This window comes from Ochlerotatus camptorhynchus, unplaced genomic scaffold (genome assembly GCF_037179485.1).
Source record: "Ochlerotatus camptorhynchus isolate MF236.1 unplaced genomic scaffold, CSIRO-AGI_Acam_v1.1 ptg000328l, whole genome shotgun sequence".
In the NCBI taxonomy this organism is placed as follows: Eukaryota; Metazoa; Arthropoda; class Insecta; order Diptera; family Culicidae; genus Ochlerotatus; species Ochlerotatus camptorhynchus.
Window position 1 is genome coordinate 664,674 of NW_027040816.1, and position 27,510 is coordinate 692,183.

The 27,510-nt window shown below is 40.3% G+C and overlaps 1 protein-coding gene across 1 annotated transcript; it reads left to right on the top strand.

The window, feature by feature from the left end:
- The first annotated feature begins 4,456 nt into the window (after positions 1 to 4,456).
- LOC135708234 (uncharacterized) lies at positions 4,457 to 23,625 on the top strand. Its single transcript, XM_065230232.1, has 2 exons — positions 4,457 to 4,534; positions 21,127 to 23,625. The coding sequence occupies exons 1-2, from the start codon at positions 4,457 to 4,459 to the stop codon at positions 23,623 to 23,625; spliced, it is 2,577 nt and encodes an 858-aa protein (XP_065086304.1).
- Positions 23,626 to 27,510: the final 3,885 nt, after the last annotated feature.

The window sequence follows — 27,510 nt, forward strand, 5'->3', positions numbered from 1 at the left end:
GTAAGGGCTTAGACAACAATCAGTACTTGTGTGCACAGATGCATGCATTGAAGGGTTTTGCCTTCTCTTACTCCTGAGAACATTGACAGCCGTGAGCGTGAAGCGCTTTCTGGATCTGTTCAAAACATTCCTTAATTGTAGAATTAATTAATATGATGATGATTGTTTGTATCAGTGTAAAATGACTCCGAAATTTTGTTTCGATAAGATGGTTTAGCAAGAGCTCCCCGCTTCGATGTGGTTCAGAAGTCCTTAAACTCTTGAAAATCCATGTACGGTACTGCACCATTTAGGCACCCTACCCCTTAAATCATCGTCCGACAGCCCCGTTCAAATTTGTTTACAGCATTCATAATTTAACTCGTAGGCAAATAATTTGATGCATGAAAGATGGATGTAATTGTTTGTCTGCATTGTTTTTGACGCCTATGATGGAAATGGGTCCCAATATGATGAAGTAGTGCTCCACTCTACTCTCGTAAACTATCGAATGCTGAAGTTCCTCAAACTGGAGAAGTATATCGTGGCTAAAATATAATACTTGGAAGTAGCTGTAAAAATCCGAAGATATGTTGGATGTCTAGAAGCTCCGAGAATTATCCATATAAATAAACACTGTTCCAAACATACCGAATCTTCTCTACAGGCAATCTTTATCGGAGTGTGGGCACTGATTGAGGAAAAAAATTAAAATAATGGCAGCTCGTGTTTTAAAAAGTAAATTTTGAAGCGTCCATTTATAGCACCGGTAAATCTTCTAACCGAAGTGTTTCGGTCAACCAAACCACCACTACCGATAGCTGTAGATCCAAGATGATTCAACACTTCGAGAAAATGCTAAGCATGCAAAGCATCATATCTTACTATCACCAGTGTTCGGTGAGTTCTCTATGTCCTTATAGATCCCACAATTTACCGATATTTCTTTTCTGGAGTACTGTAATTTTCACAAGATCCAGGGGCTGTCAAAGATCCATAAGTCCTTGTACTTTCTAAATAACACGAAGTATCGAGAGCTTTTGATGTTTTCTGGAGTTTTTAAACCATACACAGTACTGATATGATTTTCGACCAGTATTCTTCTTCTTCTTGGCATTTCAAGCATATTGCATATCGCATATTAGCTTATTGCCTGCTCTCAACTTAGTGTTCTAGATGCACTTCCACAGTTATTAATTGAGAGCTTTCGATGCCGGTACCATTTTTGCATTGATATGATTGTGTGGCAAGTCCAATCATACTTCTATGCCCAGGGAAGTCGAGAAATTTTCCAACCCGAAAATTTCCTAGACCGGACCGGGAATTGAACCCAGCCACCTCCAGCATGGTCTTGCTTTGTAGCTGCGCCTTTACCGACTGAGCTAAGGGGGGCCCTTTTCGACCAGTAGAGGTCTTAGAATTTGTAAAGTCCTTAGAGTTCTAGATGGCTCTGTAGCTCCCGGTACTCGCGATACTCCAGGGCATTCTTGGAACTCTGATTACTTCCGGAATATTCAAAATTTATGTTCTTTTAGAATTCCAAGAACATCAACAGCTTTAAACACTTTGAGCAGTATCGAAGCACAACTGCTTCTTGATAGCATTCTTTTAAACCATCTAGAACTTTCGGAACAGTCAGAAATTCCCTAAACATCCGCAGCTTTGAAAGCCATCTGGAACCTCAAGGAAATTTCAGTACTAAGGGACTATTAGCAGAAGTTTTGGTAGTGCGGGAACATCCGAAATAATTAGGGAGCCTCAACAAATTTCAACAGTGTAAACACTGCCCCAATTATTTTAACTTTTTAAATCCCGGGACATACATAATTTCAAGAATTATTAAAAAATTGTTGTGTGCTTTGCTTCTCAGTATATTCTAATTTTCCAAACTTATCTTTACTTGTAGGAACAAAATAAGAAATTTCGTATGTTTTAGATCTTCTGCAACCCTTAAAACTCTGCAATTCCATGAAGTTCCAGTTATTTCGAGACATAACGGAAGCTCTTGAGTAATTTATGTATAAAGAGCATCTCCAGACCAAAAATAAAAAATAAATAATTAAAGACTCGCCTACTCCGATTTGCATAAAACTTTTAATAATTGTTTTTTTATGAACAAACATTCAAATTTGAGCTCAAATCCGGCCATTGTGAATATGCAGAAATCTTCAAAATAACACATCTGATATTTGATAAACAAATCATAACTCGAAAACTTAATTTCCAATCGAAATGACGTCTGACTCAAAGTTGTAGAAAAAATAATTTCTTCTCAGGAAAAAATACACGGTTAAAATTTTCAAATAGAGCGGCGCCGGTGGTGTAGAGGTAAGCGTGATTACCTCTCACCCCAGCAGGCCTGGGTTCAACCCCAGTCGGCGCCACCGGGGTGTTCTGAGGCATAATATCTCTGAGCACGCCTTCCTTTGTTGTTTTTTTTTTTTTTTTTGTTGTTGTTGTTGTTGTTGTTGTTGTTGTTGTTGTTGTTGTTGTTGTTGTTGTTGTTGTTGTTGTTGTTGTTGTTGTTGTTGTTGTTGTTGTTGTTGTTGTTGTTGTTGTTGTTGTTGTTGTTGTTGTTGTTGTTGTTGTTGTTGTTGTTGTTGTTGTTGTTGTTGTTGTTGTTGTTGTTGTTGTTGTTGTTGTTGTTGTTGTTGTTGTTGTTGTTGTTGTTGTTGTTGTTGTTGTTGTTGTTGTTGTTGTTGTTGTTGTTGTTGTTGTTGTTGTTGTTGTTGTTGTTGTTGTTGTTGTTGTTGTTGTTGTTGTTGTTGTTGTTGTTGTTGCTGTTGTTGTTGTTGTTGTTGTTTTTACAGCGGATGCATTCGTGTCTGGGTGTGAGTGTTAGTGTTTATGATACAACTCAAATTTCACTTAGCTTTTTTCTCCTTTGCTCGTTTCCTCTACGTCTGGTTCTGGTTCATCATTTGCTTGATAATTGCATTTCAGGTATTATTTTGACGTCTTTTTCTCTATTTCACTTTTACTTCTTCTATCTTTTCATAATCTTCTTTTTTCATTGTCTTTATTTTTTCCATAGCCATGTTTTCGGTTTGTTCCAATTTCGGTACCGCTTCGCTTCATCTGCATCCTTATAATCGCCTTTTCGTCTTCTCTTGCTTGTTTTTCTTCTTTACACCCCCTTCGTAATTTTCTTGCTTCGCCTTGAATCCGTGCCTTCTCCGAACATTGTTCTGGTTAGCCTTCTTCATCCGCATCTTCGTCTTATTTAATTTATTTCGCTCAGTCACATTTCCATTTTTCTGTTTCTATCATCTTCTCAGTTCCTGTTTTTCCTTTAGATCTTCTTCCGTCTTCTACACCACGTTTCATCCGTTCCGTCTCCTTCTGTTTTCTCTTCATCAACTTCGCACTTGCTGTTTTTCCTTTAGATTCTTCGATACATATTGACTTCCTGCAGAAACTGCAGCGACTGCTTTTCCTAGGCTGGTTGATTCAATATCGTATTTCACTCTGGCTGTTTCAAACTTCCTGCAGTGTAAAATCATGTAGCGGACAACCACGGCAGTCCCACAGCCAGGCATGGAAAATCATTTATATTCATTTCATGCATTCATTTACATTCATTTGCCTCTAACTTTTTTCATCAACCACATTCCGCAAAATGATTTTTGCAACTTTTGTAGCATTCAAAGTGTTTTTTATGTTACTTCATACGCGAAGTTAACGATTTTCAGAGTTGGTTGGAAATGCTAACATGAAGCTTTAGTGTGATGATTTATTAGCTAGAGAATGATCTTTAGAAGAGGGTAGGTGGATAGTTCCGTTAGAGTACGGCAGTATGAAAATTGAATAGAAGTTGAAAATGAGCGAAGGGCCATTAAAGCGACAGTTTACAAGATAGACGCACATTTTTGCCTAGCCCGTACGATGTACGCGGGGACTTGAAGTATGTCTCCAAGCCTGTGGACTTGGAGACATACTTCAAGTCCCCGCGTACATCGTACGGGCTAGGCAAAAATGTGCGTCTATCTTGTAAACTGTCGCTTTAATGGCCCTTCGCTCATTTTCAACTTCTATTCAATTTTCATACTGCCGTACTCTAACGGAACTATCCACCTACCCTCTTCTAAAGATCATTCTCTAGCTAATAAATCATCACACTAAAGCTTCATGTTAGCATTTCCAACCAACTCTGAACTTTTGTAGGTTTTGTTATTAGCTACAAATTTTGTCCATAGCTCAAATCTGTATCTCTTATGCATCACGAACTACAAAAGTTCCAAAAATCATTTTGCGGAATGCGGTTGATGAAAAAAGTTAGAGGCAAATGAATGTAAATGAATGCATGAAATGAATGTAAATGATTTTCCATGCCTGCCCACAGCATTTGCACAGTAGTCGAGTGAGCACTCGCTGGTAGGTGGAACTTGTCTGGTCATTCAACTTTTTGGGTTCGCGTTTAACCTCCTTTAACTAGACTTCCGTTAATTGCACCCAGCGTTCTTCCCGTAGCAGACATATGGCATGGTTCATTGCCTTGATGGCATCCTTCCTCGGGATGTCGACGTTGAGTGGCGGACTGTTGCGTGCTTCGCCGGTGAGTCGATCTGCTTCTTCGTTGCCATGGATGCCGGCGCGGCCGGGAATCCAACAAAGTTGTATCGGGTGGTTTCTTAACAGCCCTTCGATTTCTTGAATCCAGGGATGTTGTAACTTGTCGCTTTCTATGGCCAAAAGGCTACTTTTCGAGTCAGACAGAATGACCAATTCGTTCGATATACCCGTGTTAAGAGCCGATTTAATTGCAAAGGCCTCCGCCGAAAAAACGCTACTCTGTGAGGGAAGGCCTATTTCTCTATGCAGACTGCCACAGAATACCCCTGCACCTACTGCGTTGTCGTACTTTGATCCGTCAGTGTGTAGCGTTAGCGTTGTTATGATATACTTCGTAGATTGGATACTAGCGACACTCACGTCTCTTCTGAAATTCTCAGTTAGACTACTTTCAGGAATAATGCTGGGGAGTAAACATTGGTTCCAATCTAAACAAGAGTAACAGAAGCATGAATGTCGTTATTCCCGGCCACGCCCATCTTTACCATAACTAGGGATAGGGAAGGAAATGTTGATGTAGTACTTACTTAACGAGAGGCCACCGACTTAGCAACACCCTCATAAGTGCTACGGAGTTGTAGGGTTGGGTATGGTATTCGGTTAGGATTCACCTCAAGTTGGCGATGCAACCAAAATAATGTATTGTTTATTTGTTGTTTATTTAATCTCTCGATAGCCGGCTATCGAAAGAACATATTAATTTTGTTTAGGGATCATGAATTTTAAGGGTCATGACGGAGAGCTTGGGATTAAATCCATGATTTTCTGCTCAGTAAGCCAAAACGATCCCTCCAGGGTCATCGAGCATCTCAGAACCATAACGCTGCGCGTCAATACAGGACTACGTTTTCGCTTGATATGCAAATAGTTTCCGACGTTAATGTTCAATGTCAAATATACAAATAATGGTGGCGATTTATTGTGCTGTGGAAGACCTTCGGGTTAAATCCATGATAGTCTGCTCACTAAGCAAAATCGATCCCTCGAGGGTCATCGAGCATCTTATAATCCAAAGCACTTTGAATAACTATTATTTACGATAATTACATGAAATAAATTAAATATAAACTACAAACAAAACGTGACTACTAAAATCTCAAAAAGATATTCTCACAAATATATTTCACGCCACCAGGAATCTCAAAACCATTAGACGGTATAATGATACTCTGCACATGTTAGACACAAGAAGAAGCCAAAAAGCAAGCGTCCGACACACAAAACCCGTCAAATCCACTTGCAGTCACAATCAACGATTCTACGAATCGTGAGCGCTCTCGAATTATAAAACCACTGACTGCAACACTCTGAATGCGAAATTGATAGGCTCTATGCATCAAACACCCGCCCTCCAATCTACTCTCGCATCCAACAACATAAATCTCCATTACAACATCTAACGAATTCAAAACTTCGAAAATCACACATATATAGCATGTGAGTGGAAGCAACCCTGCATGCAACCATTCTTCATGCTACACTTTTTCTGCCTTTCTTTCTATTAGGCCTGTGGACAACTTCTAACCAATCTGGGAAAATTTTCAGATCACAAAAAAAAATCTTCCAAAGGTAATTACAAGTAAAATAAATATTGATTAGTTTACGCAAAACGAGCAAGTAACATTTAATCTCTTGTATCGTATGCTAATGCTAATTGACTGTTACAAAAATAATATGCTTAAATAAAATAAAAAATAAAAAAAAATTATGCTAAATTTATCAGAAGATCAATACTTTATTGGTGAGAAGTTTCTAATAAGCCCTCCCAGTTCCTCTGTATACAGAACAAATTTGATACTATAATCAGAATTGCTCAGTCTGCATGATGTAGCCGATTTCATCAAGGAAGTTCTATTAACAACCATTAATTAATCGTTTGAGGCATACTGAAGCATTAAGAAGGTGATATGTGTCACTATAGAAAATCAACATCGTTGCAAATATAAAGAAATTAAACATAACCCTTTGCTTCAGTACCGTCAACCTCCATGTCCATGGAGAGGGTCACACTTTGATCCATCAGTGTATACAACTGAAGCACGATTGAACCGGTTTGAAAGTAATTCCTGCACAATGGGACGCACTGTATCCGGGGGATCTCCAGCTTTCACCTGCCGTCTCACGTCCCATATAATATGTGGCTTGGGTTCATGCCACCTTGGGTTGGTGAAACCGCGTCCGCTCAGCGTTGTTCGGGAGTCGTTGATCAAACATCATAAGACGGTCGGTTGCTCATTGTACAACTGGAAGGTCGACATTTCTGTGTTCCTTCTCCTTCGGCAACACGAGCTAAAACCTGAAAAACCAGGAGGTCAAATGGTAAGGTCCACGCTTCAGCCAGAATTGCTGGAATCGGGCTGGTGTCGTACGCTCCAGAGGCGAACCGGATCATCCGGTTTTAAACGTGTGCAAGATTTTGAATCATTGAGTCCTTCGCTCTGCTGACGAATACAATGCCGTAGAGAAGCCGCGAAGTGATGATTGCCGAACCGATACAAAAAAAAGAGTAACGTTACCCATGCGGAATCCTAGCCTCGATTATTTTGAGAATTCGAAAAAGCCTATAAGTCTTGCAATGTTGTTTGAAAGTCAGTGTCCGGTCGAAAGTAACACCGATGTTCTTCAGTCGCGTCGTCTTCGGTACAACGACCCGATCGATGCATATATCGTTGCTGGGCTCCCGGTGGGCGTTTGGACTGCAATATTTTGTCGACAGCTCTCACCGCATCTTGCAGATCACGATACCAAGGTTGCTCCTTATTCCTCCATACTACGAGCAAGATATCGTCTGCATACAGGAGTACGGTAACTATATGCGGCACCACTCTGAAGATCGGTTGCACTGCTACCAGGAACAGGGTTACCGAAAGTACTGACCCTTGAGGAACGCCATTCTCCAATGGCATTTCACGCGATGAATGTCTTCCACGATCACCCGGAATGATCTGTTGGTAAGGAAACTGTTCAGTACGTTGAACAAAACCCCCCTCCCCCCCTCCGCTCGATTTACCATTTTCGAAAAGTATGCAAAATGCCGAACTTCCATGTGGTGTCGTACGCCTTTGAGAGATCCAGCAATGTTCATCTCTATTTGGCAGAGACCTATCCAACTCCGGCAAGTAAGTATCGGTGCCCCGGCCAGCTCTGAAGGCGTATTGCTTTTTGTCGAGTCGTCCGTTCGACTCTAGCTCGGTTGTTAACCTTCGGTTCACCTTCGTTGGCTAGTGTGATCATCCATATTTTTTATTTAATATTTATATAAACCGATGACAAGCGTTAAACATTCCTTCACCTTCAAGTGTTGACGTGATTTATGAACAGCTCCTTGATGCAATTTCTAGTCTCTAGGGGAAACGATCATCCTGCCTAGCCTGGAAATACATTTCCCGTTTACAGCCCATAATTCTCTCAGGTCATAATTATTGAAACATTTTAATCAAACTCCCCATTGTGACCTCATTCAAAATTGCACACTATGTTTAAAGCAACACCCACAAAACTCACCATACCGTATGAGCCGAAGTTTTGTTTCGGAATTTTTCACCATAGGATTTCAATTTGACACCAAATTAATTATAAATCAACCAACTAGGACCACCGCGACGCTGAGTTCACAGCTGTAGCGCTTTGTTGTGGCTAATCGTTTTCCGATCAGCGCGTTGTGATTCTAGTTCATCAGCACTCGACCGAGATGAAAATTAGCAAATAAGGTCCACCTAGTTGCGGCGGGGAGTAGGATCAACAAAGAATCGCCAAACCGACCGAAATTTGTCAGTATCAGGCAAATGTCACAGTTCGAAAATAATTCTTCTGGTAGGTATTCGTGTGTGTGTGTGTGCGTATGTGCGACAACCGAGTACATTGCCGTTATTATCTGGTGTAATTGGGTTTTCCACTTGGGCTCACCAGGATCAAATTGAATTTTCACAATTTCCCCTGGCTGTATGGGAGGAAAATTGTTCGGGAAATAGAAGGAAATTCTAGGGTACATTTACTGTGTCACACCGCCCACCGTACTCTGGGGGAGTAAGAGTGCACGTAAGTGTACCATGCTAACCAACCTCATCGATGGTAAGCCAATGCATTGACTGCAAGTAATAAATGTTGTTTCGAGTGTCATCCAACCATTAAGGTAATTAGTGGGAAAGTTTGTACAACCGGGTTGGTTATTTTGTTATCAGCCAGGGGGGTGAAGAAGGAGCCACCATAGAGAGAGCATTGTTGCGAATAAATTGCCTGTTGTTGACGGGAGCTTAATTGAGACCGTAGGGATTTTCCACTGGATGCTGTTATAATGATGAAGGTTGTTGCTGCGCGTAGCGTTTCAGTATTATGTAATAGAGCGGATATTTCCTATGGCTTGCATACTAGGAAGGTGATATGGAAAGGGAAGGAGGGAAGCCATTTTGAGTGTTATCTGATTCATTAGTTTGAACATTTTGGAGTAGAAATTCAAAGATGCATTGTGTCAGGGAATCATGATTGCTTTGAACTCCATTCGCCACCGCACGCAGTTCACTATCCACAAAACGCTGATTAGACCGACAATTTTCTACGGTCACGAGGCATGAACTATGCTCTTGGAGGATCAACGTGCCCATAATGTTTTTGAACGAAAGGTGTATGAATGATGAAACCAGGAGAAGGCGAATGAACCGCGAATTGCATCAGCTGCTGGGAGAACCACTTCCATCGTACCTTATCTTACCATACAGGCTAAGTGTCCTTTGCTGTACATACCTTCAATGAGAATTACTCAGCAACAGAGAAAGTTTACTTCTAATCAGTTGTACGACTTCTTCTTCTTGTTCGCATTTCAAGCTTATTACTTAGCGCATATTAGCTTATTGCGTGCTCTCAACTTAGTGTTCTAAATGCACTTCCATAGTTATTAATTGAGAGCTTTCGATGCCAATACCAATGCATGAATTTGTATATTGTGTGGCAAGCACAATGATATACTCTATGCCCAGGGATTCCCTCGACCGGACCGGGAATCGAACCCGCCACCTCCGGCTTGGTATTACCGTGCCTTTACTGACTAGGCTATGAGGCCCCAATCAGTTGTATGAGAAAATTCTAATAACTGATGTTACTCAGCGCTGAGTTCCTGCCGTTTTTTTTTTTTTTATATCTCCATACAACTGAGTAGAAGTAACTCTCTATCTCTCTGAGCTATTTTCATGGACCGTGCACAGCAATCGTCTGCATTTCATTCGTTCCAGCACGTTACCAGCCGCACTGTTTGTGACGGCTCCGCAGTTCGCCACCCTCCTGGTAGATCCATCTTGTCTGCTCATCACACAGTCATTATATTGCAAATAGTTAATATTAAGCTATAAAAAATAAAAATCTTAATAACCGAACTGTCTGAAATTAAGAACAATTTCCACTTCCAATTTTCACTGATCATTTATAAATGATATCGTCAATTTATCTTACAAAATCGTGTGCAAAATTTTGAAGTGGTACCAGAGTGACCAGTTCAGTGCTGTCATTGCACACTGGGCCAGGAATACAATCTAGCGGAGCAAAATTTAATAACTCCGAAACGAAGCATTTTTGCGCCTTGGTGTCTTGCGCAAAGTTTCTCAACCTAATAAGGACTATTGACATAAGCAAATAGTTCAAAACTCTTCCGCAAAGATAGCCCAACAATCTAACTTCTTTCTTATACGTTTTGGAGACTTGATGTCTTCAGCAAAGTTGTTTGTCTTGACAAAATAAACAACTCTTTTGAAGACGTAAAATTTTCACAGCCTACTGCTTCCGACTTAAATGGAGAAAACAGTAGGCTGTGGAGTTTTGACTTCTTCAGAAGAGTTGTTTATTTAAAAAAAAAATGAACAACTTTGCCTTTGTCGATAAGTCATCAAAACGCCATTTCAATGCATTAAAAAAAGTTATAGAAAAAAAAACATGTTCCACTAAAATGAAGAAATTTAAAAACGTTCGTTGTTCAACATTAAGATATTGAAGCTTAAACCAGTATCTTTCTCCAAAAAATTATTTATTTAATGCATTTGCATTAGAAAAAATATAATATTAAATAATTGTTAGCAAAAAAACCGAAACAGGGGCCAATGCGGCGCTTGCAATGCGCGCATCTCGAAACACTTTTTCATACAAGCGTTCGTACAAAATGTCTTTCGTTTCGAGATGCGCAATGTGCCCCCAGAAATAAAAAAAAAACATATTTTTGACATTTTTTTAAACTCCATATAACTTGAAACCAGTCTCCAAAAGACCAATGCACAGAATGAACTGCATGAACAAATTTGACGTTTGAGCGGTGCCGTGTTTACTAAAAATAAATACATGAAAAATACTCGCGTAACATTTAAAAATGACATACCAACTTATGTACACAAAACTTGTAAGGTATTTTTCTAGCGAACCGAAGTACGCCCATGCAAACCAACAACACCATCGGGTAGGGTGAGTTCTTCCCTTTTCGATAGTAGTTTGCTTTGCGTGAGTGTTCTTCGGTTCGCGAGAAAAGGGACTAACAATTTGTTTATAAAAGTTGATAGGACCTTTTCTAAAGTTACGCGAGCGTTACAGCATGTGTTAATTTTTAGTAAACACGGCACCGCTCAAAAGTCCAATTTTTTCTTGAGTTCATTCCGTGCATTGGTCAAAAGAGTTGTTTATTTGGTCAAGATAAACAACTTTGTAGAAGACATCAAGTCTCCAAACGTCAGAGAAAGAAGTTAGATTGTGTCGCCATCTTTGTGGAAGAGTTTTTATTTATTTATTTATTTATTTATAATTATTTTTTATTTATTTATTTATTTAATTATTTGTTTATTTATTTATTTATTTATTTATTTATTTATTTATTTATTTATTTATTTATTTATTTATTTATTTATTTTTTTATTTAGTTATTTATTTATTTATTTATTTATTTATTTATTTATTTATTTATTTATTTATTTATTTATTTATTTATTTATTTATTTATTTATTTATTTATTTATTTATTTATTTATTTATTTATTTATTTATTTATTTATTTATTTATTTATTTATTTATTTATTTATTTATTTATTTATTTATTTATTTATTTATGTATTTATTTATTTATTTATTTATTTATTTATTTATTTATTTATTTATTTATTGATTTATAAATATATTTATTTATTTATATATTTATTTATTTTATTATTTATTTATTTATTTTTTTATTTATTCGTCAATCAATCATATCGTAGACTTCATATTAACATTAGAACTTATGTTCTATGACTTTGCAGGGTTCTGAAATATATTTTTAATTCTGTTGAGGGCATATTTAGGTCAATCATTTCACAATGATGATTATAAACAGTCATCATCTGATTTACAGGTCCAAATTTAGCGTAATTGGTCCGATGGCGATATACTGCGAACAACTGTCGATTGCAAAGATGCATACAAATTTAACCTTGACAATAGATCAGCTGAGTCAATGCGTTGCGAAATGATATTGTTCAATAAAGAAATCTTTGCGTAATGCCGACGTTCTTTCAATGTTTGAATACTGATCAGCAAGCAACGTGCTTCATATGACGGGAGAGGAACAGCCGTCCAACCTAACTTACGTAGTGAATATTTTCATTTTTTGCTTATGTCAATAGATTTTGTTTATGTCAATAAATGGTCCTTTTTTCTGTTCGGAACCTAACACCACTGCGACCAGTAATTTGATCTATTGTATCCCGTGTCCTTTGCTTAGTGCATGTCGTATTACTTCATCACTATTGAGAAATGATAAAGTATTAGATTTTTTTTTTACAGTTGTCATTCTTGCATTTATTGCAAGGATCCGACTCTAATTGAAAGGTTCCGGTATTTATATGCTTCGGAGTGTTGAAACACCCTCCAAAGGTGCGCCTCTTTGTCAGTCAAAATTGGATTCTTTAGCAACAAAATTAAACAATGACACCGACAATGACCATGCATCAGAACCCTAGTCTTAACCACTTCAAACTAGGGAACAACGAATAGAATATTAGGAATCACTTTAGGTGAAGACTAACTAACTCATGTTTTCCTTGTTTCAAGATCATCCTCGGTGGACAAAGCCGAGTCTTGTCACTATCAACAAGGTATAAAAAGTAAGAAGGATTAAAATGTGTTCCTTTGAAAACTAAAATATTATGTTCCCCTAGTTTGAAGTAGTCAGGACTAGGAATCGATGGTAGATCTTACATTCTGTAACGTACCTCGAAAAGGTGATCTACCCACGTTACGGGGCTAGATGATCCTTATTATGATAAGAAACTTTGCCGAAGACACCAAGTCGCAAAAATGCTTCGTTTCGGAGTTATTAATTTTGCTCCGCTAGATTGCATTCCTGGCCATTGTGCATTGTAGATTTAGACTTGGTTACTCGCCCCACCCATCTCAAATATGTGTGTACGTTTCAAGAGTGCCCATAGATACATTCATTATTGCGGTCTCTGTTCCGCAATCTAGTGCCAATCATCAACGGACATCGATTTCCATCCATAGACGGCATTCGGATGTGCAGGAATGCAGCTTCCACACCTATCCACACCACAGCTATCGCACACATTCAAACACACATGGGCCGGGCGGGACCAATGGCTTTACTTCCCTTCCGAAGGGAGACGTGACCAGAGATTTTTATGCTTCAGAAAAACCCCTCCGACCTCGACTGGGAATGAATCCAGACCCATTGGGGTGAGAAAGCAGTCACGCTTACCACTACACCACCATGTAGTGGTACGTTTAGTGCCCATAGTTGTAATACAGAAATGTATAACTACTAGACTGATGCAAAATTTGAAATTTTCGCTCCACAGTGCTCAAACGGTTTAAAATTGGGCCCTGATTAGCCTCAAAAAACTTGAACTCATTAAGTGAGAAACTGACTTGGCACAAACCATTTGAAGTTTATATGGAAATTATTATGGGAAAACAAAACTTTTTGTTCATTGTCTTCTAGCCTTTTTACATATTGTACTGTTAACAAATTCTATTGCTATTCTATGGGAATTTCTATCAGCTACAACTTTGCAGAAAACCGTTTTTCAGCAAAACGTCAAATGAAATAGTTATTAATTGTTTAAGAGATTGATAATCCTATGGTAATATTAAGCAACTGTATTGTGGACAACACTGTATTCTGCAGTGTGACATAGTAGCCATGATTTTTGTCCTCTATTCTACGCGCCATGAACACCAATGTTGCCTGCTGAACAGTTGATTGAGCATAATCATACGACATCAGTGACTTGAATCCTTAATCATTTTTGTTCCTTACATTTGATCGAAAAGTGGTCTGGAACAAAGTTGTAGCTGAGAAAATTTTCAACAAGCTCAGTTATCGTTTTCTAAAGTAGAGTGAACCCAAAAATTGGTTTCTCCATAGTAATTTCCATATAATCTTCAAATGGTTTGTGCCAAGTCAGTTTTTTACTAAATGAGTTCAAATTTTGGGAGGCTAATCAGGGCCCAATTTGGAACCGTTTGAGCACTGTGGAGTGAACATTTCAAATTCTGCATCAGGCTAATAACTACATGAACACGCAATTCAGTTCCCTCTAATTGACACTGGAGTAATGGTAAAACTTTTTTGCAATCAGAATTTCATAAAACTTAAAACGAAACATGAATCCGGACCCTGATTAGCCAAACCCCTGTTCAACTATAATATTAGGCGTTTTAAATTGGTACTGATCAGCAATTAACCAACTCAAATTATTAGGAATACGAACGGAAATCAATGTTGCATAGTAGCATAGTAGCACAAAACAGAAGGGGAAGTGCAAACAAATCGATGAATTAAAAAGTGGTTCGGTTTTTCTGCTCAAAAAGCAGCGAATGTTAGAAGTTGACCTTGCAGACGATGCAATGGTTTTTAATCTATTTTTCACCTACACAAGCAAGCATTTGTCTTGATTTTTATGTATATCATGGTAGAACGACGTACACACTTCCCTCGATTCCCTCCAGCAGAAAAGCAAACGAAGTCGAGTATGCAAGGAAATGGCCGCTCTTGTTGGCTCTTAGCCTATCCATATCCCGAAGCATAGACAGATCAGTGGAGAAAGTACAGGTCTGATAATCATAACGTTCGTGGTTTGAGACACCCCCCCCCCCCCCTTGAAATTTTTTTCAACATGATTAATTTCACTCACTAATACACACCACATGTTTCTTTCTCCATTTTATTCTTGAATTAGACTGCAGCTCGGTATATCGCATCCGTGGTTAATGCGGTCACCACATACATCCTCTGATGATGAAACCCATACAATTGTAAGCGAATATTACATCCCCCGGTTTGGTGCAGTGGTGTCTGTGTCAAAGTACATGTTACAATTCTCGTTGAAACCAGGTCGCCATTGACACATGGTCTTTAAATCTTTAAATATCTTCGCTTGGTTGGTCGAAAATGATGAAAGATTGAGACTGCCACTTTCCTCAGCTCAAATTGTAACCAACGGGTTCCAATCCTTTCCAGATAGACCCGAAGACAAAAAAAAAAGAAACAAGATTTTGTTTCGCTCCTTTTCTCCCTTCAACCCACCATTCCAATGGAGTCCCATGGTCGATTGCTCAATTCAGGCGAATGTTGTCGCCGACCGACAACAGGACGCCTTTCCAATGCTAGTTATGTAGCACGGCTGGATTATCGGATCCTGATGACTGTAACCGTTTACACAATCGATCATGAAAGTGAGAGTGATGATTTAATTAGGGTAACTTAAAAAAACATATATTGGGCAAACTGACTAATTAAACTATTTAAATCAGTCCGCATCGTGCTCTCTTGCCGTGCGGATCTATTTGCTTTTTGCTGAAGGAAGTGTTACTACTACCTAAAGCTACAACAAATTTAAACAGCACTTTTTAGTGCTCAAGCTGTAAAAATTTTCTACCTTGTTCAACTCTTATTCCTCTTCGATCCTTGTTTGAACCCTACCCGAGGTAATCTCTCTTGGATATCGATTTGGAAAATTCCTCTTCGATCCTTCAGATTCTTATAGTAAGGGGCTGTCCATAAACTACGTAGACAGTTTAGGAGGGGGGGGGGGTTGACAATTATCCACGGTCCATACAAATTTTATTTTTTTTGTATGGACAATTGTCTACGCAGGGGGAGGGGGGGGGTCAAGAATCCCAAAAAACTGTCTACGTAGTTTGTGAACAGGCCCTAATCTGCTTGGAAGTCGATTTGGATAACAATTTACTGCCTCCATGGCGCCTAAACGCAAAAGAAAGGGGCAAACTCTTGACCCCTCTTCTGATGAAATTAATTTGAGTAATCAATTTGATTTGCTCACGGATGATGAGAATGATCCATCATCCTAGAAAAATTCCAGTAAACTTTCCCGGCTTAATGCCAAGAAGGAAAAGATTCCCCCTATTCCACTTCCGATTTCCATGCTCTTCGCATGGAACTTTTGAATTTCGTGAAAGTTAAGTTTTCACTACAAATTGGACGTCGGGGTGAATGCCGTGTATTGGCTGAAACCTTGGACGGATTTAAATGTCTTATCAAGTATCTTACTGAGAAGAAGCACAAATTTTTTACTTACGACACCAAAACTGAACGTGTGTTCAAGGTTGTCATGAAAGGACTGCCCAGTGGTGAATCCCTGGATCAGATCAAAGATGAACTGGCAAAATTACTTGGAGTTGTGCCACTCCAAGTAATCAAAATGAAAATGAAATCCCGTCCTGGTGATTCGCGCGAAGGGATTTCTAATGATTTTTATTTAGTTCACTTCAAGTCTAGTGAACTAAACAACCTTAAGGCCTTAGAAAAAGCTAGCCTTATGCTCCATGTTCGAGTGAAGTGGGAACACTTCAGGAAGACTGGAGGAAATTTCCAAAACCTCACTCAGTGCCGTAAGTGCCAGGGATAGGGTCACGGAACTAAAAATTGCTACATGCCAGCTAAATGTATGAATTGTGGTGATTCCTCTCACGCAAAGGACGACTGTCCTGTGAAGGAAGATCCCACTATGGGGCATTTTCATACAACCAGGCGGCAAAAATATTTCTATCATTTTTCATAATTTCTGCTATTATTCTTGCTTTGTTTCATCAATATAAGGTGTGCGTTATCACTTTGCAACATTTTCACGACCAACTTTTGAAAAGGGCCAGTATCCAGCTTGTTTTCAGAGAATAAAATCTATTGAACAAAGACAACATACCATGGTTTAAAATAAAAAAATACCTTTTTGTTTTGGAAATATGTTTGTTTTTTTCAACAAATCTTCTGTAAAAAAATACAAAAAGCCATGATACAATAATCAAAATCCAATATGTTTCAACGAATTTCTTTTTATTCCTCTGTTACAATATCATCATGAACAAATTCTTCTTCAATTTCATCGACTGCTTTCATAAGTTCCTCCAAGGCATTGAAGTTATTAGTATCGACTACTGAATCACTTACAGAATTTTCAAGTATCATGAAACTTTTAACGATGTCGGGATAATCCAGGGATACTTTTTTCTGTCGTCTTTTTGCCATCCAAATGGAACTGATCAGTGGGTCCGATTTATAATTGGCACGAATAAAGACATCATGTAAATTTTCTACTCTTGATCGTTTTCTTGCATGATGGGTTGGATATTTTTTCCATTGTTTATGTTGACTTTCTGCTGCCTCTTCCGCTAATGAACCAAGTGGTGCTGGTGAATGTATGATTATTTCTCCGGCATGAGCGAAAACTTAATGCACGGTTGCAGGAATTTTGTACCAATCATACAATTTAAGATAGAGCCTATATGTTTCCTTGCAATATGCATCAAATTTTTCCGGGATTATTGGCTCTTGGCAGTTAATAGCAATTAATATATTCCGGAATCTGAAAATTAACTCTTCATCTGGTACCTGCTCCACCCGATCGTTGCTGATCTACTCTTACTCCAAATTTTTCGTAAAGCTGTGTCGTCACATGTTTTTTTCTTTGCTCATATAGTTCTTTGAACGGTTTCGTTACCTTCCATTTTTTGATATCCATTCTGTATGCAATATGCAAAAGGCATTCGAAAAATCTTATCCAAGCATGAAGTGGAGATATGCCGTAATGCAAGGCTTCTTCGTTTGATATAAATCCTTCCTCGAATTTCTCTGCATCATTCATTACATTTGGTGTTGCCCCACATATTGGACAATTCTGCATCGACGAATTTCCAGTGATATAAGTTTAGACTTTTTCGTCTATCATACTGAGGACAAAATCAAAATCAACAAGTATAAACTTGTCGTTTGAGATTTCAATTTTCACTGGCTTTGGTTCACTCATTTCTTTCTCTACATCCTGTTTTGTAGCCAGAATAACTTTTTTTTATATATCTTTATTAAGGAGACTTTCAGCCGTTGGCTGCTAACCCCAGAATAACTTCTTTACTCTCTTTAATGAATTCAAGGATGAATGGCCTACAAAATCGAATACTTTGAGGCATGGGATTAAACCACATAATTTCCTTTCGATCATTGTACATGAACAACTGAATTGGTGTTAAAGTGGACGAAAATACATCTGAATCGTCCTGACATCCTTCTGGTAGCACTTGATGATATTGCGAATATCCAGTTGATTCGTCCATACCCCATCTACATAGAAGAACCAGTTCCGTAGAAACTAGATCGTTGCTATCCATATACTCGTTGAGCTCTGCATCAATTATTTGGACGATTCGTTTCACTGTATTTTCCAGCAGCGCCTGGAGTTTCACTCTTATTTTCAATGCACTTTCTTCGATGAATTCACTAGGAGGGGCGCATATTTTTTTCACTGCTCCGATCACATAGTAAGGTGGAAATCTTGAAAAAGATTCACTATGTATTACTTCGTATTGAAATCTACTCAATCCAGCCTCGATAAGTACACTAAAAGCCTCTTCATTCCTCGTTGATCAGTTAGTTGAGCCAGCATGGTTTTAGAGCTTTTTTGGTTTTTTAAAATATGCCCAATAACTTTAACTAAATTAAAATCCTTTCGATTATAAGCGGCCCGTCTTGTAAATAACAAAGCTTTCTCGATGGTATCGAATTTTGGATCAACTGCTTCTTTATCGATGACGCGACGTTTTCCTCTTTCACTCAAATCCAAGAAAGGTCGTCCACGTTTTGTTCCCGAGGCCGAGGTTGAGGCAACACATCCTCGATGCCAAATTCTCCATCAAGCCAATTCCGAAAATACGACTCAAATCGCTCTTTCGTGCGATTAGCTTCATGCCATTTGTTGATGTATTTAGTAACGATTTTATGGATCTTTTCATCGAGACGTTTACGTTTTTCCACCGAGATGTTATAATTTTCACAAATGAATTCAATGGCTCTGTGAACATTGTCACTATGGCTTAATTTTGCGTCTAATAGATTAATAATGGTTCTATTATCCATGCTCACACTTGGTCTCAACCGTAAATTTGAATTACACTGTAGTAGTTTAAATAAAAGCTACACAAAATACACTATGGCTTCAAATTGACACTACAGTAGGTTAAGTACAGACTTAGGTATAAATTAAACTCATCCGCGCATATGCGTAGGTACATACTTACGCATATGCTTCTATAATCGTCATAACCCAGGTACTTACTTTAGAATAAAGCATAAACGAATGTAGTTTTACGTTCATCCAACAGTGAACTTTATGATAATGATGACTTCTTTTTGTACAAAAGCTTAAGCCCTTTTTAAAAGTTGGTCATGAAATATTAGAAAATGTTCTTTAACAATATATAACTATACCAACCGAATATAACTCCAAAAGTTGCAAAATAATTGTTGAAAAAGTTTGTTTCCAAGCCGGCTCTTGTACAATTTGAAATCTCCCATAATAACCGAAAATTTTCAAATCGCTTATATTTCCAATGGGGCAGGTTGGGGCAGTACTTGTTAGAGTACACTCAAAACTTCATCCAGAGCTGAGAATTAGCCTGGGAATGTGCGAGACTCGAAAGTTTGTGATCAATAAAGTTAAATTTTCATTAATTTTCAATTATTTTTTTCCTATTTTTATTTTTAAATTTTTTTGTCTCCATCAAATTTGAAAATGGATCTTATTTTCGGAAAGTTTATTCAATTACCTTTCCAACGATGTAAAATGATGTGGTATTCTTCTTCTTATTCGCATTTCAAGCTTATTGCTTAGCGCATATTAGCTTATTTCGTGCTCTCAACTTTGTGTTCTAAATGCTCTTCCTCAGTTATTAATTGAGAGATTTCGATGCCAATTGCCAATGCATGAATTTGTAATTGTGTGGCAAGCACAATGATACTCTATGCCCAGGGAAGTCGAGAAAATTTCCAACCCGAAAGATTCCCTCGACCGGACCGGGAATCGAACCCGCCGCCTCCGGCTTGGTAATACCGTGCCTTTACTGACTAGGCTATGAGGCCCCACAAAATGATGTGGTATTTATATGATAAATAGTGGATGAAATTTTATTTGAGTGGTAGTGTATTTTTGCGGCAAAATTTGTACTTTTCTTACTCTTTTTTGACTTCGACATCCGATATCTCAGAAACTAAAACTGCTAGAAGCTTGAAACTTTCAGATTCTCTTAGTTGAAATGTTTACTATTGACCAAAAATAACGAAATAAGGATTAGTGAAAGTCAATTTTTTGATTTTTGACCGCCTGATATCTGATAGTGCACCCGTCCGACGGCCGCAACGAATGCTGGCCAACGAAAATGTATCTGCGCAAATCGTAATATTATGTGAAATTATACCAATAATGAATAGATGAATTCCACCACGGTTTCCCTTAATACATCCATGAGCTCGTAAATTATGTTTTTCGCTTATCATTAAGAACCCCTTTACTGTGAGGTCTATATGGATAAGGACAGTGCCGATATATCGTTCTTTGCCCTAGTTTGCCCTGAGAGAGTTAGTTGTGGTGTTTGATCGCAGATCAGAGCGGAGTAGGAAACCATTTTGTTTCAAAATTAGTGGACCCGTCGCTCGCCAAGGGACCTTACAGTTTTCAAAAAAGTTTAATTTCTGGCAATTCTTGACATGTTGAAATTTCAAATGAAGCCCTTCTGTAAACAACACGTTATTATGAGGAGGAAGGATAGGGCTTTCTTTCGGAATGGAAGTTTTTTGGCGGTGATCTTGTATTAGGCCGCCATATTGTATTTTTACTATTTTTGCAAATACCGATTTTGATTCAGAGTTCATCATCTGAAAGCTGAGAAAAAATGCTATCAGATGCACACAACAGATTTGGTATGAAACTACAGTAACATTAGGAAACATCATTTTTTCTATGACGAGGGTCACAATTTTCTACGTATATGGTTGGGGCTCATTGTTCTTGTGTATGGATGCGTTCATCACATTGATTTTGACGTTTGGTTTTTTTCGACGGAAGTTTGTTCTGTGTTCCAGATTCACTAAGGATGTTGATGAATAATGCCATTCAGATACCCAAAAAAACAGTCCGTACTGAAAACTTGGCCTGGTTTCAACGAGAATTACCTGCACTTGAACCCAGACTCCCTATCGCTATAGCTGGTCAAGAACAGAACATTAGTCTAAATTTGAGACTTAACCCACTGATCTATACCCGCAAAAGAATGCTTCCAATGGCCTCACCCGAGATCCGGTCGTCATCGGCAACCTACTTGCCGACCACTTCGCGTCGCTATCCGCCATCGACCGCTACGACAGTGACTTCCTTCACCGGAACAACGCGACGAAACGGTCCATCGCCACCATCAAAATCCCGGAAGACGATCCTCCACTTCCCATCAACGCCCCATTCAGCCTCGCCGAGCTCGATCTCGCCCTGAGTCGGAGTAAGGGGAAATCCGCCGGCCCAGACGACATTGGATATCCGATGCTTCGTCATCTCCCGCCCCGGACTAAAACCGCGTTCCTCGACATCCTGAACGGACATTGGACGGGCAATACAATACCGGACTCGTGGACGCACAGCCTGGTAGTCCCCATACCTAAGCAAGGCCAAGAAACCACGAACACCAGCAATTACCGCCCAATCTCGCTGACATGCTGCCCCTGCAAAATCTTAGAACGGATGGTAAACCGCCGACTAATGCGCCACCTGGAGGACAACAACTTGATCGACCATCGTCAGCACGCTTTCCGCCCCGGCCACGGCACTGGAACATATTTCGCCGACATTGGAGACGCCCTACAGGAGGCGACGAAAGACGGCATGCACGCTGACATCGTGTCCCTGGACCTCTCCAAGGCCTACAACCGTGCATGGACTCCCCGGGTTATCCAACAGCTAGCAGACTGGGGCCTGGGAGGGCACCTGCTGCACTTCATTCGGAATTTCCTAAATGGTAGGACCTTCCAGGTTATGATCGGAAACCAGCGTTCGTGCATCAAAGAGGAAGAGACTGGTGTCCCCCAGGGCTCCGTCCTCGCGGTCACCCTGTTTGTCATTGCCATGAACGATATATTTCGATCCTTCGGGAAAGGAGTATACGTTTACGTATATGCAGACGACATCGTTCTCCTGGTTATTGGCAGCTCCATAAAGAATATCCGCAAAAAGTTGCAAGCAGCAGTCTTGGCCGCCACCAGGTGGGCAAACCGTTCCGGGTTCACCCTGTCCGCCGAGAAGAGTGTGTTATCACACATTTGCAGATCCAGGCACAATCCTCTGCCAACAGCCGTCACCTCCAACGGAGTCCCGATCCCTGCCAGGAAAACCATAAAGGTCATTGGTGTTCGCTTAGACAGGTCTCTAACCTTTAGGGACCACTTCGCTGACATCAAAGCCAACTGCGGTACCCGGCTCAACATCCTGCGTTCGCTCTCCAAGCCACACAAGAACACCAACCGGGACGTCCTATTGCGGGCAGCCGTAGCGACGGTTAACAGCCGCATATTCTACGGCATCGAAGCTTTTGTGACAGCCACCGATCTCCTGAATCGCAGCCTAGGTCCTACCTACAACTCGGCCACCCGAATCGTCGCCGGACTACTTCCTTCGACACCGGCCGACGCGGCATGTATAGAGATTGGAGTACTCCCCTTCCGGTACAAGGTCGCCGAAACAGTCTGCTGCAGAGTAGTCTGCCACGAGGAAAAGACAGCCGGTGATACCGAGGTCTCCCTCCTCAGGGAGGGGAGGAGAACCCTCAGCTCTCTCGCCCATCGAGACCTCCCTCCAGTATCCAGAGTGCACTGGAACGGAGCAAGGGTATGGGACGCTCCAATCCTAAATGTCGATACGTCAATCGGGAAAAAATTCAAGGCAGGAACCAACTCCGCAGCCCTACACGCGCATGTCGCAGAAATGCTGGCCCGGAAATACGGGAATCACCAACACCGATACACCGACGGTTCCAAGGCGCCTACGGGAGTAGGCTTCGGGGTTGCCGACGCCGAATGCAGTACGTTCTACCGCCTCGCAGATGAATGCTCTGTCTATTCGGCAGAAGCAGCCGCCATTTACCACGCCATCTCCACCCCTGCAGACAAACCACTCTGTATTCTCTCGGACTCCGCTAGTGTCCTAGCCGCCCTCAGGTCTCCAACCTCGAGGCACCCGTGGATCCAGGGTATCCAAAAGCAGGCTCCTAGGGGCTCGGCTTTCGTATGGATCCCGGGGCACTGTGGCATAAGGGGCAACGCGGAGGCTGACCACCTCGCAGCTTCAGGCCGACACGGAAGACTGTATACGAAAAAAGTACCTGGCCCAGATTTGAAGAAGTACGTCCGACAGACCATCCGCACCGCCTGGTCCCGGGAATGGGCCAATAACCGGTCACTTTTTATCAGAAAGATAAAAGGGGAAACCCACAAGTGGGCAGATACTCCCAACTGGCGCGACCAGCGCACCCTTTCTCGCCTGCGTACCGGACACACCCTCTCCACCCACAACATGGGAGGCGGGGGCCCTTTTAGAAAATCATGCGACTCATGCGGCATCACCAACATGGTGGAGCACATAGTCATTAACTGCCCATGCTATCAAGGACCCAGGGAGCTCTACGGAATCCAAGGGAGCATAAGAAACGCCCTTTCCAACGACCCATCAGCAGAAGCGGCATTATTATGCTTTCTCAAGGATTCCGAACTATACTCGGTCATCTAGGAACCAACGCGGATAAGACCTCGGGCATCTGGGGCCCCTCCATTTCGGGCAACCTCGGTAGTCCGAATTTGGGGGCAACCCCCCTGGAGCTCGTTGGCAACCTCCAACGTGAACCAGCCAACAAAAGAACGCCAAGGAAACGAGGAAACAACCGGGAAATAGGATCCAGACCGGGGTCGTGTGATCACTTCACAATCCCCCCGCCGGAAAGCGGAAGCCCGGATAAGGCCTCGGGCAGCCGACCCCCCAGCCCAGACGGCAAGTCCTAGCGGACCTGGGGCACTCCCCCGGCACTCGTTGGCAAACTCCGCAGTCCGCCCCCGCCGACTCGCAGTTTTTCACATGCTGCTCAGTAAACACCAACACCAAGCCAAATCAGTATTACCAAAAGGGAATTGGATACTGGGGGGTGGATACTTTTAATTGTCAGTATCGAACACATTGCTTACTACCACTGTATTGTCTTCTATATTGCATACCCGAGCAAAGTCCAGCATCAAAATGACAGCAAATTGAAATCAAGTTTTGATATCAACATCAAACTGAAATCATAATTTGATTTCAGTTTATGCAGTTGACAAATTTGACAACAATTTTTGTTTTCATTTTGCTGTAAATTTGCTTTTCAAAAATATGTTGTTGCGAGTTTGTTTTCATTGCCTTAGCATAACATCAAATTGAATACTTGTTTTGTTATCAACGGGAAAAATTGATATCAAATTGAGTTTTCAGTTTGCTCTCACTGAAAGCAGAAATAGTTTTCCATGTTATGTCACAGGAAGATTTTTTTGCTCTCAATTTTGACATTTTAACCGTTAAAACGACCAAAACGACAGCAACCTATGTAATCATTATCAGCAAAATCACAACATCAAGTTTAGATTTCAATTTGATCTCAGACTTTGCTCGGGTACGCATTACAAAATACGGTTTATGTCGAGTTGCCGATAATAGAACATCTGGTTTTCATGCAGTTCAAATGGAAAGGTTGCCGAAAAAAACGAGTTTGCCGACAATACGCTCACCTGCAGCGAATCCAAACACATAAAGCAACCAACGATACGAACGGTTGCTACGAATACCATGACAAACTCGCTCTGTAAAATAGCTCGATCCGAGTGGTAGAAGGATAATAATATACACTCAGGTCTTTTTTTACACGGGGGATACGTACAGTGTAAAAAAAACCGTGTAAAAAAAACCTACGAGATTTTGATTTTTCGCATGCTTAAATGTTTTTAAAAAATCGGATTTTGATGCCATTTATAATTCAAGCATGATATGGTGCATATAGACATATTTTTAAAATTTCTGTATTTACACCAAAAATTGTGATTTTTTTTAAGTATGCCATTCGATTACTTATAGCTTGAAACGGATAATGTGATTGGAATCAAGTCGATAGGTTGTATCGTTGTCGAGAAATCGTTAAAAACGTACCGTGTAAATCGTGGAAAACAGTGTAAAAAAAACCGTTTAAAAAAAAAACCGCGTAAAAAAAACCGTGTAAAAAAAGACTTCAGTGTATTGCTTGCCTGCTTTGCTGAAATATACACGGATGAGTACATAGCTTGATATGAATCGAGAAAAGACATAACAAAAAAAATTCCATTAACACACGTTTATCATGTTCGGCTTTACTTCGTGAAGCAGCTTGCCAACAATTTGCTCGTTTCCTTCTACAGCCCCGAGTGAGTTGTGTCGCACGGGCTGCTTGTCATGAAAAAGAACGAAGAAGATTATATCATTATTGCTTTCCACTTCTGACATAGCATTATTATTCGGTTCGTTGATCGCTTATCATTTTGTCATTTGGAGATATTTTTGATTCCTTGCTCACCTGAGTAATTTGAAGCGTTGTAAAAACAATTTCAAACCGTTTTCGACAATTCTGCCGATTGCAATGGATAGAATAGCCAGCTGCAGAAAAATGTTAACAAACAAACACGTCATATGTGTGCGTGACACTGATAACTTGCTAATAGCGTATTCGTTTATTATCGGGGTTAACACCAGTTCCAACCCAGTGCGAAACCGAACTTTTTGTCAGTGTGAACCTCAACCTGAGCTAGGTTTTAGATACAAACGAGCAAACTGACGTTTGTCAGAAAACAAGCAGACTCAACCTTGATACCCGATCCAGGTTGGAACTGAATATTAAACGAATTCGCTATTAGATCAACGAAAATACGTAAATTCCCCCACATTCGTGTTTGATCGAAAAAAGGGGGATTGGCACAAAATATTGACCTTAAATAAGAAGTTCCACCAATTTTAATAAGAATCGTAGAGGGTCGATGCAATCGTTCGGTCACTTGACATGGACTGACATGAAATTAACTGCTACAACTGCTCTTTTATTAAGAAGCCTCAATTGACCACTTTCTCAAGCAGTTTTGGCGTGACTTTCTACCAGAGATTCCTCAAAACTGAACCAACTAATTTCTATTTTTTATGAAACGCACAAATGATGGCTACTTTTCTCGTGGTTTTAGAAGAAAAAATCTCAAAATAATGTTTTATTTCAAAGTTTGAGTGGTAGTAAATGTCATTTTAACTGCTCGAATGAAGTGGTTAATTACATGGAATTTTCACAGGTAGTTTTTCAGAACTACAAATGTTTACCGCAAGCAAGCAAGAACCGAACCAGAAATCATAAGCTCATCTAGTGCAGCTTGTCCAACAGACACGACATAATCATTAATCACAAAGCAGTGAGTTTGTCTCTGCCCTTGTTTTTTTTATTTTTTCCTGTTACCTACCACTAGTCAGTTGAGAATGGTTGGCTGGACTACGGATGACATCCGCCGCCGGGAAAATGACTCTATAACTCACGGACGGCTCTCCGGAATGGTATTTGCGCCGCACTGCATCGCATCATTGATCGGTCGGCATGGACGTGGCTACGTAGATCTCAATCCAGCATTCTCTTGGCTCGCATCCATCCACAAAGTTCGCTGAACTGAACCACCGCCTCCACCACCACAACTGCCAGGGCACCTGAACTGGAATTTGATTGGCATGATGGTTTGATTAATGGCTTCCATACTGGACTTCGGCTCAGACACTGCATATCTACTCACATGCTCCGTTGGCTTCTTCGACTGTGAATCTATGTTTGGCAAGATTCGATGTTGGAGCGGTTTCAATTTTCCGCAGCTATGGCACACATTCCGATTTTTTTTTTATTATTATGACTAATTTTTAATTAAGATTCAGACCCATGCAATCCATTTAAACCAGTTTGCATGCATCATTGTCCTTTGTCACTGAGAGTTGCTCAGTTCCTCACATTCTTCTGATTTCTAGAACAGTATTTCTTGTCTTGAATTTCCAGACATGTCCCGCCAGCCACCGGGCAAGACCCGTCGAAGGAAAATGCACACAACAGCAGCCAGCCAGCGTCCGTCGCGTCGCGTCGTTCGACTATCGCATACGTTCGAGGCAGCGAACCAATTTCTCTCCTTGCCACTTGTGTGGCATATCCCATAATTCATCCCGACGATAATTTAATACCACATAACCAGCAGCGAGAATACAAATGGTGATCGTTGTATTCAATTTTCTTCAGCTGCTCAGTGATTGTGGTACATTCCGCTCTGGCGCGCCGCGTGGTTATGGTTGGTGAGCAATAATTTTCAAGTTTTCACCACACTCAACAAAAGGCACTTAAACTGGGATGTTTGCTTAGCGAAACAATACAGGACACTGCAATAAGATGATGACGGCAGCGATGAAATCTTTGCTTGGGACATATTCGAGTGGCGTTGCATTGGATAAACCGTAGGGAAGTCGGTTTGGTTAATGTGGGCAGGCATCCTTTGACTTTTGTTGAATTGGCAAGGGACAGTCTACGGTTCATACAAATTGTGGTACAATCTGTAT